Source organism: Doryrhamphus excisus, chromosome 10 (genome assembly GCF_030265055.1).
Source record: "Doryrhamphus excisus isolate RoL2022-K1 chromosome 10, RoL_Dexc_1.0, whole genome shotgun sequence".
Classification (NCBI taxonomy): Eukaryota; Metazoa; Chordata; class Actinopteri; order Syngnathiformes; family Syngnathidae; genus Doryrhamphus; species Doryrhamphus excisus.
The window spans coordinates 17,583,249-17,602,446 of record NC_080475.1 but is presented as its reverse complement, the minus strand read 5'-3'; the positions used below and the strand labels follow the sequence as shown (position 1 = coordinate 17,602,446).

The window sequence follows — 19,198 nt, the reverse complement described above, 5'->3', positions numbered from 1 at the left end:
AGTATACGCCTGCCTACTGACACAAATTACCTCATGCAGACATTTATTTTGAAAGTTTGACAGCTGAACTTTAAGTGATCTTGTTTCGCTAAAGGCATGAGGCAAGTCATCGTAAAACCAAAAATGAAAAAAAAAAGTGCAGCTGGTGGGAAGATGCTCCACCTGTGTGCTCAGACCTCATGCATTCTAATTTGCAGCGTCAACGCCAGCGCCAGATCTGTGTCACATTAGCACACAAACACTGGATGGTTAGTAAGAGACAAGGTCATGGCAACGGTCGATGGTCTCCGCAAATGAAATTTGCTCCTTATTGTGTACACATAGAAGACTTTGCTGAAGTTGAATCCTGTCGCTCTAAATGTGCTTCCTGTTCATTTTTATGTGAGCACGCCAGTGTGCTTGTGTGTGCGGGAGCCCAGGGTGGCCGCCTGATTAGCTCGCTGTGTGTGCGTGCCTGTGTTTGCGTCTCCTCCCGGGAGAGCTCGGCTTCCTCTGCTCTGTTATTTCAGCGGAACTGGCGGAGGATGGGAGGAAATTACAGTCGCCTCCTCTGGCTCATAAAGGCTCCCCACCCCCACGCCAACTCCCTACAATCATGGGCCCCTGTTGCAAAGTGGAATTAAACCCACACGCTCACAAATATTTGGCGCCACAAACATACTCCAGCTTCAAAATAAAAGCTTCTCATCGAATTTTCATGACCGGCTCACTAATTGTCCTCTGTTTGCTCTGTTGTCCTCGAGGTGTCTGTTTTGTAGTAGAAAGGTTTATTGTAAACTATTGTTCATGCTAACACACATTACACAGTTTAGCCCTTTTGTGGACCAGATGGGGGAACTATGAAGAGTGATTTGTAATAGTGATTTCTCTTGGTAAATGAGGGTCCATGAGAGACTTTTTCTGATCTGAAATGGATTTAGAATGTTGTATTCTGGTGTTAAACCATGCCAAAGTTTCAGATAATGAGGTTTAAAGAAGTTCTAAACTTCTAAAAGAAGTCTGGGATGACTCAAAACTCTGATGGTTATGGTGTGTAGCTGCTCTATAGGAGTACACAACTCAATACAAAGGGCCAAAAAATGAGCATAATAGGTCCCCTTTAAAGGGGAACTGCACTTTTTTTGGAATGTTCCCCATCATTCCCAATCCTTATGTGAAACATGAACACATATTTCTTTCCCATTTCTGTGCATTATAACACTAGAAAAAAATGAGTTAATTTCAGCTAGCTTATAATGCTGTCATTGGGATACACCCATATCTACTACAAATCCCTCTCACTATGTTGCCCTATTTTTATGATTTAAAACACTACCCAAACTTCTTTTCTTGGCGGATTGATACACATACTGTGAACAACAAGAGCGCCGACAACAGCTTTCCTTGGGATGGCTGTGTCTTCAAGCACAAGGCGTGTGCTCCAGGTAAACAACGCTGACAGCAAACCAGCATCTTGTTGAGTCTTGGGAGCCAAATGGAGAGCTCGGTATCCACTCTTCCGTCTGGGACTGTGGCCTAGATGAGCGTATAGCCACGTGTTAGATAGCTAGTATCAATGCACCGAGGAAAGAAGTTTGGGTAGTGTTTTAATCCTCCAAATAGTGCGAGATACTGCAACTATGACATGTTATCATCAGAGTACGTGTTAATGCATGATCACAGCATGGATATATAACCATACCACGTTGGTAGAGGTTTATTTTTAGAGGGCTTCATAGTAGAAATAGGTATATCGAAATGACAGCATTGTAAGCTAGCTGAAATTAACTGGTTACCGAAAACAGAAAAGGGAAAGAAATATGTGTTCATGTCTCACATAAGGATTGGGAACGATGGGCAACATTCCCCCCAAAATGGGCTGATATAAGGAAGTGAAATGCACCGGTATTAGGAATCACACATGAACCTAATGTGTTGACGGTGATCGTGGCAAAATCTGCATATTGCAGGAACAACTTGTTAGATTTTTATTGTGGATAAAAGACGGTGGCAAGTAAGATAAAGAGTGGATGAATGAAATTGCTGGAAGATAAATGAGGGCAATGAGAGTTTGTCTTCGCTTCCTTCGCACGACGTAACTGATGAGTCAAAATGATTGCATTCCATAGACGAAGGTGTGCATGACTCAACCTCATCAAAGTGCTTGTTCAGACCTCGAGGACGTGTTGTTTGTCTGCTGTTTTTAATGAATTGTGCCACAGCGTTTAATGAAACGCAGCTCAGGTGTGTTGGTGATAAACAACCTTGTCCTCGCTCCTACTTCCGCCGTCACCAAGATCCAGTAGCAACCTGTCTGGAAATCTCCCCCGCGGTGGTCTCAGTGGTCCAATCCAAACATGCAGGCGGCGGGAGAACGAGGGAGGAGGAGGAGGAATGGGCGGGGGTGAGACAAGAGGGACAGGGGAGCGTGAGAGGCGCGTTGGCACGCTTGACTGCACCACCACTGACCTCCCAGCGCCGTTCCAGCACTGCGCCCCCCCTCCTCTTCCTTCTGCCTCACCGCCCTCTGGCCCTCTGTGCACCCCCCACCCCCGCTCTCCCACTCCCCTCTCTGCAACCCCCCCTGCAGCAACTCTTCCCCCTGCCCCCCTCCTTTGCCCTGTGCCGCTCCATTGGGCTGAAACTGCCGCTCAGCTCAGCGCGTGGGGGCCAAGGGTGCGGATGAATGTGTGCATGTGTGTGTGTTTCAGGAGGTGGGGGGCTTGGTCGCATGCCTGCCCAGCCAACACAGCTTTCTCACTTTTCCTCCCTTCATTCTCAAAAAGCCTAAACAACAAGGGAGTTTTCCCTCATGCAGACACAGGCGCCTATTTTGGTCTAGATCAGAAGGAAGTACTGCCTAGTACATGGCCAATGATGCTATTCTACTACTCCTTTTCTCCTTGGAGATTGGTTGGATCCCACTAATTTGGCTAATTTGGAAGTTCTCAACCACACATCTTGACTTAAAGTCAGGACGAGACAGGAGAGGGCGTTTAGGAAAGCTGCTTAATTCCCACTGTTCATGTTATGTAATGCCAAGCGCCGCCATGAGGTCCCTACATCCCTTACATTGTAACAACTTCGCAAAATGGCCTTCTTCGTTTTTGGGTGTCTTGTATAGAAACATGAATGTTGTCAAATGTATTCTTATTCACATGGACCGCCGAGACCCCCTGCTGTGATGTGCCTGCCGGGTCAGTAGATGGTGATGTCCCTTGGAAAAGAAATTACTACTACCAATCTGTCTACCCACTTTGAGTAATGTTTAGTACAGTAAACCTCGGATATATCGGACTCGGATATATCAGAAATTTGCTCACAACGGGCAGATAAAAAAGAACCGATTTTTCTGTAATGCATTTCCAATAAAAATTCATTGCATATATCGGATTTTTTATAACGGACTTCGCCTATTTCGGACAAAATCTCCAGTCCCGTTCCAATGCATTTCCATTAAATTTCCCTCGCATATATCGGGTGGCCGCATCGTGGCGCTCCGATTCGCCGATCGTGGCTATACGACGTCATTTGCAGCGTTGCCTGCGCGTCCAGGTACATTGGAAACATAGTCAAGGAAGTGCCTTTTTATAACGGATAAAATCCGATTTACGCATATACCGGATATAAATCCGATATATGCGTAAAACGGACATTTTCCGGTATACGCATATAACGGATTTCGCTTATATCGGACAAAACCAGTGGGAACAGTTGAATCCGATATATCCGAGGTTTACTGTAGTAGTAAATGTGTGCTTTGCTGGAGAAACATTACTAACGTTACTGACGTTACTGACGTTACTGACGTTACTGACGTTACTGACGTTACTGACGTTACTAACGTTACTAACGTTACTGACTAACGTTAGTAACGTTAGTAACGTTAGTAACGTTAGTAACGTTACTACTATTGCTAACATTGTAGACGGGAATGCGTGTTTTGCCCGTGTAATCTATGTTTTTAAATGTGTGCAATTGTCATTGTTTTGACGTCAATAGCCACGTATACATGGACCCAAATACTCCAATTGCGTTCGGTTTATTTGTTCAAACGGAAAGAATGTAACCTTTGTATACACCTCATTCCAAAAGAAAAGTGCCAATCCGAATGACTACATAATTGGATTCACGGGGGTGGAATATTCCTTTCCCCAATCCGATTGAGGTATCTTGTACCCGCTCAAATGGAAAGTTGTCAGGGTGCGTTCTTCTTCCTCGTGTTTTTCTTCTTCTTCTTCTTCTGTTGTTTATTGGCGGTTGGCAAGCAGCTTTCGTGTGCATTACCGCCATTTGTGGAACAGAATCTAAACCCTTCTACACTTTATTCACAAGTCCAGTTTTATTTAAAAAGAAAATACATATCTATTTAAAACATGTCCCGTGTTTAATTAGAAAATATTAGCAACATGTTTAAATTTATCCCGGTGCCTTCTTTCAGCGCATGCTCAGATATGACGTAACACGCAGCTCCAGACGTTCTTTAGTTTTAAAAATGGAGGCCAGCAATCGGCACTGGACTGCTGCGGAAAGTTTGTTTTTGATCCAAACTAAATTTCCATACTGGACGAAGGAAAAACTGGCAATACGGAGTTATTCCAACAAGTGAAAGAAAAACTCGGGGAAGTCGGTATCACGTGATGTTGATGTTTACGTTTTACTGGGCATGCCCTATTGACTATTCTGTTTGATTATAGCAGCGCATGTAGACAAGAGATTGGAATATTCCTTTCCATGGATACCATTGTTTCGGAAAGGTCATTCGGAAAGAGAAAAAACATTTTTAGTTAACCACAGTCCATAATCCCAAAAGAAAGACCTCCTCATTGTGGCAACATAAAGAATTCTCGTGATATATAATACTATGGAAGTCTATATGAGCAGACATAGTTTAGCATTGGGGTGTTTCCCCCAAAGTCGCATGGAATAGTATAATAGTATAATAGCAAAGTCGCGTTGGCAGTCAGGGCTGTCATTTTTGTCACGGCCACGATGTATTTGCCAAATTTGGATTCTGCTCACGCGTCACAAAGGTCACAAACTGTGCGGTGGATGCTAATTAATGTGTTTTTGTAAACAAACTGTGTCACGGCAGGATGGGGGAAAACAGCCACTTTGGGATGACAGCAACAAAACAACGGAGTTATCAATAGTGTTTTTGTCCTCGTCTCGTCCTCCTCCTGTGTTCTTGTCACGTACATGCGCCACTAATCATGTATTTTATCCAGACGACTTGCTGACGTTATCAAGCACATCATATCGTCTATATGATACTGTCGGTGGAAATGTTGTTACTGCAAACCTTGTAACACTTTAATGAAACGACTACTTTAATCTGGTTATTGGCCGTTAATCGGGTTACGCTAGTCATGTTTACATACTGAGTCATCTCAGGCTAACCCACTAGCGGCTAATCACCAAACCAGGCGCACACCTGTGAAAATGGCACTGCGGTTTTCGTGAGGGAGTTAGACTAAACAAAATAAGAATTTGCATGTCGTGATGAAGTCGGCCTCAGGATCGCACACAGAGGACACGCTGTTTGTTTTGGCCTTCTCTCAGAGCGTGGTCATGACCGCTTCACCCCACCCTCATGCCTCGTGCACACTTTTTTTCCCTCCGCTCTCCTTCCCTGTCATCTCCTCACCCTCCTCCCAGCCTTCCCCTTCCCCAAAGTGCTCGCGCCAACTTGGACCTCCATCCCGCCTCCACACACGCACGCACACACGGCGAGGTAACGGCAGACAGGCGCGTGACTCATTAGGCATTCTTCTCCTAGGGAGTTTGCTGGGGGGGCACGTGCGAGGGGGAGAGAGCGCCGCAGCTGCAGGAATGTCACGGCCGGCTACCACAGTGTGTGTGTGTGTGTGTGTGGGAGGGTGTGAGCTTGCTAATGCTGCTCAGATCCAGCAGCAGGCCACCTTACAGGAAATAACGCAAGGAGTGAGGAAAGAAATGTAGAAAAAAAACAAGCGTATTATTCGTCTTTTCCACCACGTTTAAGGGTCAGAAATAGATTTAGAGAGACTGATTGCCTTATAATCGCTGCTTGAATGAACAGCCTTGCTTGCCATAGTGATGCATTATGTTGGGAAATGCTAACGACAAGTTCCCCAGTCAAAAGAGCTTGAAATATATAAATGGAGTGCCCCCCCGCATATTGTAATTCAGTATTTGCAACCCGGCCGATTTTGCAATTTTTCTTCAAAGTTTTTTTTTTGGGGGGGGGGGGGGCGGCAATGCAGGCATCAATGAAATGCATTATGGGAAACCTATGTAGTTATGCTATGTAGCTGACATTCTAACGTGTTGTTGCCCTCGCAGACTACATGTTTTTTTACATGATTAAACTTATTCCTCTCGGTTTCTGTCATCTCATTCCTTGCCCTCCAAATCTCCTTGAGCGGATTTTGCATCAGTGAAGTCAAATGTGTACAAAAACTACATTGGCACGTTTAAGCATTGCTCTCCCTTCACAATTAAACGCTGTTTCTAATCCTAATGCTTCAATTGTAAGGAAGAAGTGAAGAAGGTGTTGATTTGCAAAAGTAGAAATGAGCTGGCTATGAACCAGTACTGGTACTGGTACTGTACTGCTGTTGTTGGAGATAAGAAGTTCACCTGCTGCATTGGTTGCTGGTGTGAAACCTTGGAATCAAGTTGTGCTCCTGCCCAGTAACAGTGGAAGTACATGGATGTGAATTTTCTTTCTTTTAATGTCTAAATTTGAAGCCCAGATATTTTTGTTGGCTGCTTTTCTTGTCAGAGAGAAAGCGTGGGAGGCGATATTCATAGTGGTGCTTTTAGTGGGACTTTTATGAGAGAATTTTTTCCACGTCTAAACGGAGGCTGACCACACACAGTAAGGTTGCCTCAGCACGCACACACACACACACACAGTGGTATTAGTGCGTGTGTGGTATTGGTGTGTGCGTGTGCATGACCAAGTGTTCAGGCTTTTAGCACACGGAGAGAGACCCCCCCCCCGCGGAAGTGTTGCCGGAAGCAGTGGGAGCTCACCCCCAGTTCTGCATCAGTGCCAGTGAAGAAAGGATCGGGGCTTTCCGGGAGAAGGGCGTGGGTGTGCTGGGTGAAGGTTGTTGTTGGGGTGTCGGGGTGTAGAGAGAGGAGAGTAGCGGGGACTGTCAGATCCGGGTATGTTACGGCCAATGGGGGTGCTTGTCTACACGCTCACATATGCAGTCTTAGTCACAAGTGTGCTCAGACGGCTATTCTTGTATATGCTATACTGCTTCCATGCTCCAAGTAAAATCCCCCGCTTTGGAGGGGAAAGAGAAATTGTGGAACAGGTGTGGGTTTGTTTGGGCGGGTGCGTGTGTGGGGGAGCGGGGCACATGTGTGCTTCCCTTTTAACAACAGCAATAAAGGGACTTGGACCTGGAAAATTTGCATGTGTGTCTAACCGATGTGAGAGCGTCTTGGTCGGCTGTGCTTGATGCGATGTTGACGCACCCCCCTCCGACCCAGCATTAACCAGCAACTCCACCCACAAAGTAGTCTAGCTGTCCTCCAACACAGGATCACTGCTGGTGGAAAGCAGAGACGATAGAGGCCAAAGAGCCTTTCAGCTGAGGCCAATGAAGGAATAGGAAAGAGAGAAATATGGCAGAAGTTTGTGGCCTGCTCATCCTGGGGGATGTTTTCCAGTCCCCCCTCCCTCCCTCCCTAACTCTGTTTAATGTTTGCCATTCGAGAGACTCCGGAGGGGCTGCACCTGTTTGCCTCTTGGCTAGGAGCCTCCATCTCCCTCCTCCCTTTGCCTGCCTGGCTGCCACTCACGCTGCAGCGCCTCCTGGGGTGCAAGGAGTGAGGCAAGGAGGGGGGGACGGGTGGGGGAGAGAGTGGCGGTGAAGAGCGGGCTTGCGTGTTGTGGAAGGGATAGCTGGAAGGCATCCCAGAGTACGGAGCGGAGATGGAGAGGGAGCGAAAGACGAGGGAAGGATTTACTTAGGTTGTCCGTTCTCCCGCTCCACACCTTCCTCTTGTGGAGGGTCCTCTCGCCATATTGTATCAGTAGCCACGTTTACATGGACCCAAATATTCCAATTCCATTCGGGTTATTTGCTCAAACGGATGAAAAGAATGTAACCTTTGTATACACCTCATTAAGAAAAAAAAGTGCCAATCCAAATGAATATATAATGGGATTCACAGGGGTGGAATATTCCTTTCCCCAATCCGATTGAGGTATCTTGTACCCGCTCAATCGGAAAGTTGTCAGGGTGCGTTCTTCTTCCTCGTGTTTTTCTTCTTCTGTTGTTTATTGGCGGTTGGCAAGCAGCTTTCGTGTGCATTACCGCCATCTGTGGAACAGAATCTAAACCCTTCTATTCGCCATTCACAAGTCCAGTTTTATTAAAAAATAAAATATATATCTATATAAAAGATGTGCCAAGCTTAATTATATAGCAAGATTGAACTTTACTTATTGAACTCTTTTCCTATTCCCGGGTGCGTTCTTTCAGCGAATGCTGAGATATGATGTAACACGCAGCTCGAGATGTTCTTCGATTTAAAAAAATGGAGGCGAGCAATCGGCACTGGACTGTTGCGGAAAGTTTGTTTTTGACTCAAACTAATTTCAAGACTGGACGAAGGAAAAACTGGCAATACGGAGTTATTCCACCAAATTAAAGAAAAACTCGAGGAAGTCGGTATCACGTGATGTTGATGTTTACGTTTTACTGCGCATGCCCCATTGACTATTGTGGTTGATTATGCGGCGCATGTAGACAAGAGATTGGAATATTCCCTTCCATGGATACCATTGTTTTCGGAAAGGTCATTTGGAAAGATTCCATTCGGAAAGAGAAAAACTCCTCATGTAAACGTGGCTATTGTTCTGTTCTAGTGCTAACCTTGATTTCTAGTCTCTTAACCGTATTCAATCCCTTATTTCTCCATTCAAGTTTCCAATCTGTGGTCACCCATTCACCGCTTCATTCCGAATGTCCCAAGGTCCAGACTCTTCTTGTTTGCCCTGCCATGCCGCTCTTACTGATGGCTGCCTTTCCACTACACAATTTACAAACATAACAGTGACAAGGAATGTCAGCTTTGTAAAACTATTTTTAAAAGATGATTTCATCTTCAAAACTTTTGGGACAAGGTGGCGCACCCCGTGCGGTTGTAATTTCGTCCAGCACAACACTGTGCGCAGCCAATTTGGTGATCTGGTAAACTGGGCTGCGCCAAGATGGGTGTGGCGGCGCACCAGAGAGAGGTGTCCACATTTTCAGGTTGGCACAGTGACAATTTTGTGACAAAACAGTGCGCCAAAGGTACCCTGAAAACTGGCCTTCTCTGACCTATTCTATTCTCGGCGCAGGCGAAGCGCACCGGCGCAGTGGTAAATTATCTGACAGGCAAACACGTCACCAAAACCTCATAGGCAGGTTTTTCCACACCGTCAGGCACATTTATTGTGTTAAATGGTTGTATGATGCAGTGCAGTTCTACATACTGTAAAATACAACCATAATAATAAACATATTGTTTAATGATTATCCTTATGATACTGTCAATGAAACAAAAATCATCCTGTGTAACAGCTGAATTTTTGATGTGCCTCTTGTTGTGGATATGAAAAGATTGTCCAGGTGTATCTAATGTTGTTACCAGTGAGTATAATCTGTGCTATGTTTGATTCCTGCAATAGCAAAAGGAAGTCTAGTCAAAGGGAAAGTGTTCTATATGTAATCATCACCGAATCAAATTAAATCATCCTATTACAGCCAAGTCTTGACATGGTTGAAAAGCTGAATTCATAAAGTGCTTTCTTCTTGCTTACGCAGAACCGTGGCCGCCTGGCTGAGAAGCGTACCATCCCATTGCCTCCCAACCGAGTGCCCAAGAAGGAGCTGGCCTCCATCTTCAGCAGTGACGACAGTGAAGGTAGCGAGCGAGCCAGTGGGGATCATAGCCACATCAAGCAGGAGGACGAGCTGCATTACAGTATAGTCAGAAAGAGGTAAGACCATGTCATGTTTGATTTGTGGCTAATTAGCTTTGCAAGGGAAAACTTCAATAATATATTTATATAGTTATGGCTTGTTGTCATTCTTGTTGCACCCATTGTGTACATGCGTCTTGACGTTATATCAACTCATTGAGGCATTTTTCACGCTGTTGAGCGCTTAGTCAATACATTAGTCAGCAGGGCTTTGTCACGTTATTGCACTTTTGTACTGAAAAAGTGTGAAAAGGACGAGCATTGGACCACACGGTGGGGGAGTGGTTAGCAAATAGGCCACACAGTCAGGAGATCGGGAAGACCTGCGTTCAAATCTCTGCTTGGCATCTCTGTGTGGAGTTTGCATGTTCTCCCTGTGCGTGGCTTTTCTCCGGGTACTCCGCTTTCCTCCCCCATTCCGAAAAACATGTTAGCTTCATTGGCCACTCCAAATTGTCCATAAGAATGGTTGTGGATAAGCGGCCTAGGAAATGGATGGATGGATGGATGGATGGATGGATGGATGGAAGGATGGATGGATGGATGGATGGATGGATGATGGATGGATGGAAGGAAAGATGGAAGGATGGATGGATGGTTGGATGGTTGGATGGTTGGATGGATCATGAAATGGATGGATGGGTGGATGATGGTTGGATGGATGGATGGATGGATGGAAGGATGGATGGTTGGATGGATCGTGAAATGGATGGATGGGTGGATGATGGTTGGATGGATGGATGGATGGATGATGGATGAATGGATGATGGATGGATGGATGGATGGAAGGATGGATGGTTGGATGGATCATGAAATGGATGGATGGGTGGATGATGGTTGGATGATGGATGATGGATGAATGGATGATGGATGGATGGATGGATGGATGGATGGAAGGATGGATGGTTGGATGGATCATGAAATGGATGGATGGGTGGATGATGGTTGGATGATGGATGATGGATGAATGGATGATGGATGGATGGATGGATGGATGGATGGAAGGATGGATGGTTGGATGGATCATGAAATGGATGGATGGGTGGATGATGGTTGGATGATGGATGATGGATGAATGGATGATGGATGGATGGATGGATGGATGGAGGAGCATTGGAGGCTACGCTCATCCTGACGGACATCTATTGTTCCAGCCCAGTTGACAAGATGGAGGATCTGAGCACATAGTGATTAATTAATACAAACAGAGTAAATTAGGCTAGAATATGCTTCTTCAAAGCAGGACTGCAGGAATTATTATCCCAAATAGAACGAAATATGTTTTATTCATGATAATCCAACAGCGTGAATCAGCACATGCATGAAGACACTTTAAGGTGGCACTGCGAGGGTCACAGAGAGGTCATGTCATCGGGGTGAGTCAAAAGGCCAGTGTGTCCTTTGTTGTTGTGGAGGCCATGACTTAAAAAACCATCCATAACTAGACTGTTTACGTTACTGACTTTTAGAATATGCGTCACATGGATTTGCGCTCAGTTGAATGAACACATTTGTGTGATTCTGAGAATGGATGATGGCCTAATGGAATACAGCGGCCATTCATGTCATAACTTCAGAAAGTCACCCCCAGCTGTATTATTAGCAGCTTGTGCAACCTCATCAGGGAAGAGGATGTTTTTCGTGTCTCGAGACTTGCGTGTGACACAGCGGACAGCACACCAACTGTGACGCTTTAAATGGATCCACTAACCTCATTTAAGAAGGCTTCCCATCCCCCTGACACTTGCGCCGCTGGCGTGTTAAGATGATAATGAATTTAAAGAACACTTATGACTAATATGTCAGGCTTTTACCCTTTGAAAGGCGACGGACTCGCTGGAGCCACAGCTCCGGTCTGTCCAGGGCATCCGTCTCAGCCCCGCTTTATCCGCCGATGCAGGTCTGGACGAAAGGGATAATGGGATGTCCAATCACAGAAATGCGATTTCCATTGACCGAGGCTTCGTAAGTGAGTCGCAGAAGGGTCTTAACAAATTGGATTTGGCCAATGGATGTGAAAAATACAGGGCGCCTGTATGTGTGTGTGTGTGTGTGTCAGCAGGGCTGGCGGCTGCCACGCATTGCACACACTTGTATGTGACAATCTTCATCTAGATTCTGTGTCAAGCATTTAGCCAAAATATGGTTTGGTAGCGTAACCTGATGTTAGATCTACTTTAAGGAGGGTTCTTACCTTGCCCTAAGTTGTAATAGAAAATAATAATAGCAAAAAATCATTGTAAAAAATCTGACAAAACTTTGGAATTACAAGCGGATAAGATGTAAAGGGGTGGTGCCGTCTATAGCGATCAGCTTTGAGCAATCAGATTGAATGATTGAACGAAAGTCGAAATGAACTTTAACAAAACGTCGGCCAATGAGCAATCAGATTGAATGATTGCTCAGATGAGCAATCAGATTGAATGATTGCTCAATGGACAACGTTTTGTTAAAGTTCATTTCGACTTTCATGAAAAACTGCAGACTAAGAGTTTGGGTGCTAACCTAGCAACCATCTGCGTGTGTACAGCCCTACCCTGAACTAACCACGTGGTACTCCATCAGCTTCATTTATGAAAAAATGCATACAATATAGCGAATAGAGTAAAAAGTCGTAATAAACTTTTTAAAATTATTCATTTCTTTGTTGGTTCCTTTGACAGGGACAGTGTACATTAACTAACATTTCTGGAACTGCACCGGAATTGGTCAAAAGGCTTTTTCATTCATGAGCCCTCGGACATACCAGCCCGAGATACAGAAGATCTTCCCACCGACCCGTTGTCTGCAGACATCCGAATATGCTAATTACTGCATAGCGCTGTAGTATGTTAATATACTCTGGAGGAGGATGCACCTCTAGTCCATCACCAAAACCACCACGTCATCCCACTCTTGACCTGCTTCTCTCTCTTCTCTCACTCCTTGTCATCCACCTTCGCATCCCTGCGGTCCTTCTGTCAGCACTTTGCCAGTGGCGCTGTGAGACATGGCGTCTGGTTGCCTGAGCCGCCAGCACCTGCCAGCTCACACAGTGACCTCCAGCATCGGCAAGGCCTCACCGTTGGGTGTTTAGACCGAGTCCTTTCCTGTTGCCTGGACTGTTCTGAATAGTAGTTTACGGACTTATTAAGAGCAGGGCTCGACAATAACGATGTACCGATGGCCCGGGGCAAGTTCAAACAAAATTCGGGCAAGTAAATCCAATCATTAATATTCCCGTCGGGCAAGTGCACTTTAGCATGCCGTACTGGCAAGAGTTTTTTTTAAGCGGTTCTTGTTGGGTGTTGGTAAAACATGGACTGCGTAATTCCGGTGGTAATTTGCAAACCAATCCTTGCAAATCTTGAAATGGACCAATCAGAATCGTTTATTTAGACCGCGGTCCGTAATCCACAATCCGCGTTTTACCCACACCCGTTCTTGTTCGCGATCAACCAATCAGCGATCGTTTTACTAGGAAAACATCTATCATGGCTTCCCTGCCAACATCGTCTAATTCTGAAGGAAAACAGCAAAAAGTGATGAACCAGTGCCTCCTAAACAAGTATTTTATTAGCGGCAGCAAATCAAATGATGGCACAGGTGAGTGAATCACATTGCTGTGACAATTTGAAGTGGTCACAATGAAACACCACCCATTAGATCCAATACCAAGTGCTGATTTTGCACAAGCTGCAAAATCTAGCGGTTCAATTTCTCTGTGTATTTTTCTCACCTTTGCTTCACAAATTATTGTTTGACCATTGAGCATTTTTTTCTGGATTAAAAACACTTTACTAGTACACAAATGTGTCTATTCAATGTTTCATTGTGGTGCACAACTTATAAATATCACTGCTTACTACGACTACGATGTGTAAGGTAGCATGTCTGAAAATTGTGGAGATGTATTTAACATACATCCTCCAAATACAATGCATCAGTACTATTATCTGATGAATTATCAGCATATATTGATATATGATATCATTATGGCACTTTTCATTTTACATGGGGCAAGTTCGGGCAAGTAGTTCTCACCTTAAGGATTCCCCATGGGCAAGTAATTTTTGTTTTTAACGTAGAGCCCTGAAGAGCCATAAATCAGGTCTGGGTCAGTGTGTCTCTGCTGTGCTTCAGGATGAAAGGACGGAGTTGGCCAGTTAGGAGATGAGCTCAGGATAAAATGACGGCCTGTGTCCTTCTTAGTGACCACTAATAACACCCCCACACGCCATCCTTACCCGACTCCCGTCCTTCCTATCTTAGGCTTCAGCAGCGCTGACTCAGGTGACTGGGTTTTAAACTCCAGCTGCCTCTTCGTCTAGCAGGACTTTGGGGTGACCTTGCTGCCACCCACTGAAGGGAACAAGGAGGGGAGGGCAGAGGTGAATGGGGGCTGTCCTCGGCGCCTCATTAGGTGGGGCAACTCAGGAAAAGTGTGCTAATTACCCAAGTAACAATGTCCTTGCCGTCGACGGCTTAGCGCGAATGAGTAGCTGTGGGATAATAACCCTTCTACCTCTGTGGGAAAGGTTTGCTATTATTATCATGGCCACTTTGAGTGATGGACTGAGGGGGCATTTCAGCACAGCTACCTGCTAGCGGGTTTGGCTCCTCAAAGTTTTTTTTTACCATTTCTTGTTGACATGATATGACTTAAAGCACTTAAAAACGTCTCTTCCGCATCTAATATTCACCGTCAACAAAATCCTTGCTCTCCCAGACGCGGACGGCTTCTAATTTTAACGCCAACATCCCCAAAAGAAGTCTATAATTAGTGCAAAGCGTTTGCATTTTGCCGGCCAATCAAGTGTCTCTTTGCTTAGGTGACGGTCTGACTGGTTTCTGAGTCATCGCGTCTGTGTCGCTGAAGAATGGCCGTGGAGGCCAGCATTAGGCCGTCAACGCCGGCCATGATCTTTTCTGTTAGCGTGTGGAGAACAGCCTGGCGGCCCGCAGCCTGACATTACGGCGGCAGCCTGTAATCATGAGGCTGTAAAAACCCAAATCCAGCAGCCGCAAACAGTGTGGCATCGTCATAGCGGTGGCAGCTAAGCACCATTCACCGCTTCTGTCCCATAAACTGCCGCTTTGCCGAGTCACAGCAGACCCCCTTCAGAGATTGTTCTGCTTTCAATCAAGGCACGGGATTCTGTGTGACATGTAAGGATGCTCAAAATCAAGATTGCAATACAAAAACGGCCGTTTTAAGCTTTATTTGAGTGATAACCCGAGACAATAATGAATGTATAAAGTAAGCTTTTTTGTGGAATGTCAGCTTAAAAAAGTCAAGGCTGCACTGCCACAAGCTGTTTGCCATTAAGTGTGACTACATTTCCACTACACGGCTCCTACACTCCCCCTGAATGCTAAGCGGCTATTTCCCATCATTATGGCATTTAATGCGATCAGGATGGTAATCAGATTGCAAATGAAATACCCCCATGACACACTTGCGTGGGTCTGCTGGCGAGGAAAGAGGTAATTGGTGGGGAATTGGGCCATTCCAGCCAACTTTGAAAGGTACCCCCCCTTCCTTTTTGCTCCCCTTTGTGGGTTTTGATTTTAAAGTAAGGATGAGGAATAATAGACTTTTATTGCATGAGTGCGCCCCCCCACAGCTGTGCAATCATTGTGTGTTCATTGCAAAGTTTCAGCCAGCACCGCACACGCTAGTGCTAACATGATATGGGAGATGGCTGGTCCTGGCTGGTCCACTAGTGTTGGATTCCTTTAGCTGACGTTAGCTTAGCAGGCGTTTTCTTTATTTTACCTTTCCTGAAAGTCGGCAGCCCCGAGGGAGACCTGTCTCACACTGATCTAGATCTAGATCATGCAACGTCAGAGCTCCCTTCTTGGAAGCCATTATTGTTCATCAACAAATGAATTATCGTCCCAACTTGTCTTACAGTATAATATAGTTAATACAGTAAACCTCGGATATATCGGATTCAATTGTTCCCACTGGTTTTGTCCGATATAAGTGAAATCCGTTATATGCGTATACCGGAAAATGTCCGTTTCACGCATATATCGGATTTATATCCGGTATATCCGTAAATCGGATTTTATCCGTTATGAAAAGGCACTTCCTTGACTATGTTTCCAATGTACCTGGACGCGCAGGCAACGCTGCAAACGCTGCAAATGACGTCGTATAGCGGCCTGTCACGATTCGGCGAATCGGAGCGCCACGATGTGGCCATCCGATATATGCGAGGGAAATTTAATGGAAATGCATTGGAACGGGACTGGAGATTTTGTCCGAAAATTGGTTCTTTTTTATCTGTCCGTTGTGAGCGAATTTCCGATATATCCGAGTCCGATATATCCGAGGTTTACTGTAGTGTACCTCCAATGACAAAAGTAATATTCATTCACAGCTATGTATGTGTTTTAGTTATTTTCTGTGCATCACATGAATAACATGATTGGCTAATCACATTATGTCACCATTTTTACAGTTAGGTATTTGAACTAATTATAATATTTGTTTTTCAATTTCCTTAGTGTTTAATGGGATGCGGGTCTGGTTTAAGAAGCGGCATAATGAGGTTTTAAGCTGTTAAACTACTTATAAGTTGTGAATATGTTGGGTAATGCATCTCAGCATGGAAGATGAGTGGGGATGAGACCCAGAAGTGCTGGATGCAGTCCTCTGTCAGACTGTATTACACACTTCAGAGCTGAGATCTGGCTGACAACAACACCGACACTTGCAGCTGCCGAGTCTGCATTGGGGGATAGTGGTACGGTCTGAATGTAAGTAGGGTGGGACAGGAGTTTTCCACATGTTGGGATGTACAGTATGTTTGTTTGGAGGTCTCTAATACTTTATTTCTCCTCTCTCTCTCTCTTGTGTGTGTGTGTGTGTGTTTGTTAGTCATGACAGTGACCTCTCGACAATCATCTCCAGCCTGCACCACAGCAGACAGCCTGGCATGCCCGAGGGTCAGTCCGCTTCCGACCACAATACCAGTACAGGACACACAGGTAGGACCTCCACGGGTGCTGCATATATTGGATATACACGTACTACGTGTGTGTGTGTGTGTGTGCATATGTGAGCATTTCTTCATACTTTTATTTGACTCATTTGTGCATTTTTAACTACTGTAAGCCTATTGTTCCTCTCCTGAAGGTTGATCTCCTGTCTGTTACATAATGGTCTTCCTCCATCCTGTGCATCACTCCAGGATTTGTTGTTGCGTTAAAACCCCAGTTTTAAATGACCTCTGAATAAATAGCTTTGTTTGCTATAAGTCCAGTGAGCAGAGGAACCGAGGAACCATGGTGTGCTATAAGCTGAGAGCTTTTGTTGCAGCTCACAGACGGAACACAGACAGCATTTAATCACAGCTATTTGTCAAGTAGTCTGTGTGAGGATATTGTGCAGCCTTTAAAGACATATGGCCAAGTAACGGTCCCCCTAATCAGCTATTATCGGGCTGTACTGGACCGTATTGTGGTAACAATGACATATGTGTGGGCCAATTAGAAATAAGACAACACATCGTTTTCCATTCATGGTTAGGTGTGCAGCACAAACTGCTATTGCACAACTGATGGCCTGGTTCACTCGACCGTAAAAAACGTGTTAATCCTACAGCTTTCCATATTGCAATCCACAGCTAATTGTTAGGATTCATATTGAAATCACGTTTCTATAAACTATATGTTTAGATTAGGGTGCAGTACTATCACAATAAAATAAATGTTAATTGTCAAGAATATGTGCACACCCACCCTCGGCCATCTGTGTGGAGTTTGCATGTTCTCCCCATGCATGCGTGGGTTTTCTCCGGGTACTCCGGTTTTCTCCCACATTCCAAAAACATTGTCCATAGGAATGAATGTGAGTGTGAATGGTTGTTTGTCTATATGTGCCCTGTGATTGGCTGGCCACCAGTCCAGGGTGTACGCCCGAAGACAGCTGGGATAGGCTCCAGCACCCCCGTGAGGATAAGCGATAGAAAATGAATGAATGAATGTGCAAACACAAGCAGGGATTCTGACGGCACATTTATATTTATTTATTTATATTACCAGCTTTTTCCCCAACCCAAAATAAATTGGTAAAGATACCCGGATCAGCTGGACCAGGCATGGTGGACATAGCACATGGTATCCCAACAGTATACTTGTACAAAATGTGGAATATGAGCTAATACTTTTCAGATCATTTGGTTGTCTAGTGGTAGTTAATATGCATGTCCTTGTTCCCTCGTCATTCCGGGTTGGTGTCCCATGGCGTTGTTTGAACATTGTTTTATCACATTGACAACAGCGCTCCGTAGCGGCATGAGGCGCTGCACAACTACGCCAGAAATATAGTTCTTCGTGTTAGCTGCTACCATGACAATGTCACTACAGCTAGTTTTCTATACAGGTCAGTAAATATTATAATATTATGTTGGCTTTTTTTTGAGGTTTTCTTTAGGGCTTGGTCCAAATAAGCGAGTCCCGGTATGTGCATTGTTAGCTCCCACACGCAGAAAAGAGAAAGACGTGTGTGGTGACGTCTCCATAAGTTTGTGGCTGATGGGCAAAATGGGCACCGTTATCAGATTGTAACGTTTAACACAGTTTCAGGCCACCCAGAACTATCGCTCTGTGGATGAAGGGCTGAAACGCTAAAATATTTGACTCTTTTGCCCTGAAAACGTTCCCGTGCGGACAGGCACTAAGTTTGCCCCACAGTTGGCCCTGGTATGACCCTGTCTTTTCTCATCCCATAAGCTGTTAGCACAGCAAGTGGCAAATCAGCTCAGACACAACACCTCCATACCTTCTCTCTCTGTTTACTCATCTCTTTGTCTGCAGGATTAATTGCCCATACGGTACATGTGATAGCAAGGCATTGTGGGTACAAAGTGGCGGCTATTAGAGGGCTCAAAAGCCAGCCGGAGTAGCGTCTTACCTCCCATTTTGGAATCGATTTCCTTGCCTAATGCTGCCTTAATCAGGTACTGAACGTGATGCACAAATCAGAGCCTAATGAAAGAGGACATGAAGGGATGAAGGTGCGTGGGGGCGTGGGGGCGGGCTACTGACGGAAGAGGGGCTGACTACAGTTTGCCTTCACCAGAGGGGGTCCAGAACCTGAAAATCTGTCCGCTTGAGCATTAAAGCGCGATTTAACAGGCTGCCTGAGCGCCTCGCTCCGTGTCTGTAAACAAGTCCAATCCGATCAGTGGCTCTAATTCTGTCTGCCAGTGAAATTAGAAGCACACACATTCACAAGCACACAATTACACACAC

The 19,198-nt window shown here is 45.2% G+C and overlaps 1 protein-coding gene across 4 annotated transcripts in view; it reads left to right on the top strand.

The window, feature by feature from the left end:
* samd11 (sterile alpha motif domain containing 11) overlaps positions 1-19,198 on the top strand; it is a 57,930-nt gene that overhangs the window by 14,123 nt on the left and 24,609 nt on the right. For all 4 annotated transcript variants that reach the window (XM_058083217.1, XM_058083216.1, XM_058083214.1 and 1 more), the window contains 2 exons: positions 9,795-9,970; positions 16,821-16,930. In XM_058083217.1, the coding sequence (XP_057939200.1) occupies positions 9,795-9,970; positions 16,821-16,930 (286 nt within the window). The remainder of the gene's footprint in view (positions 1-9,794; positions 9,971-16,820; positions 16,931-19,198) is intronic.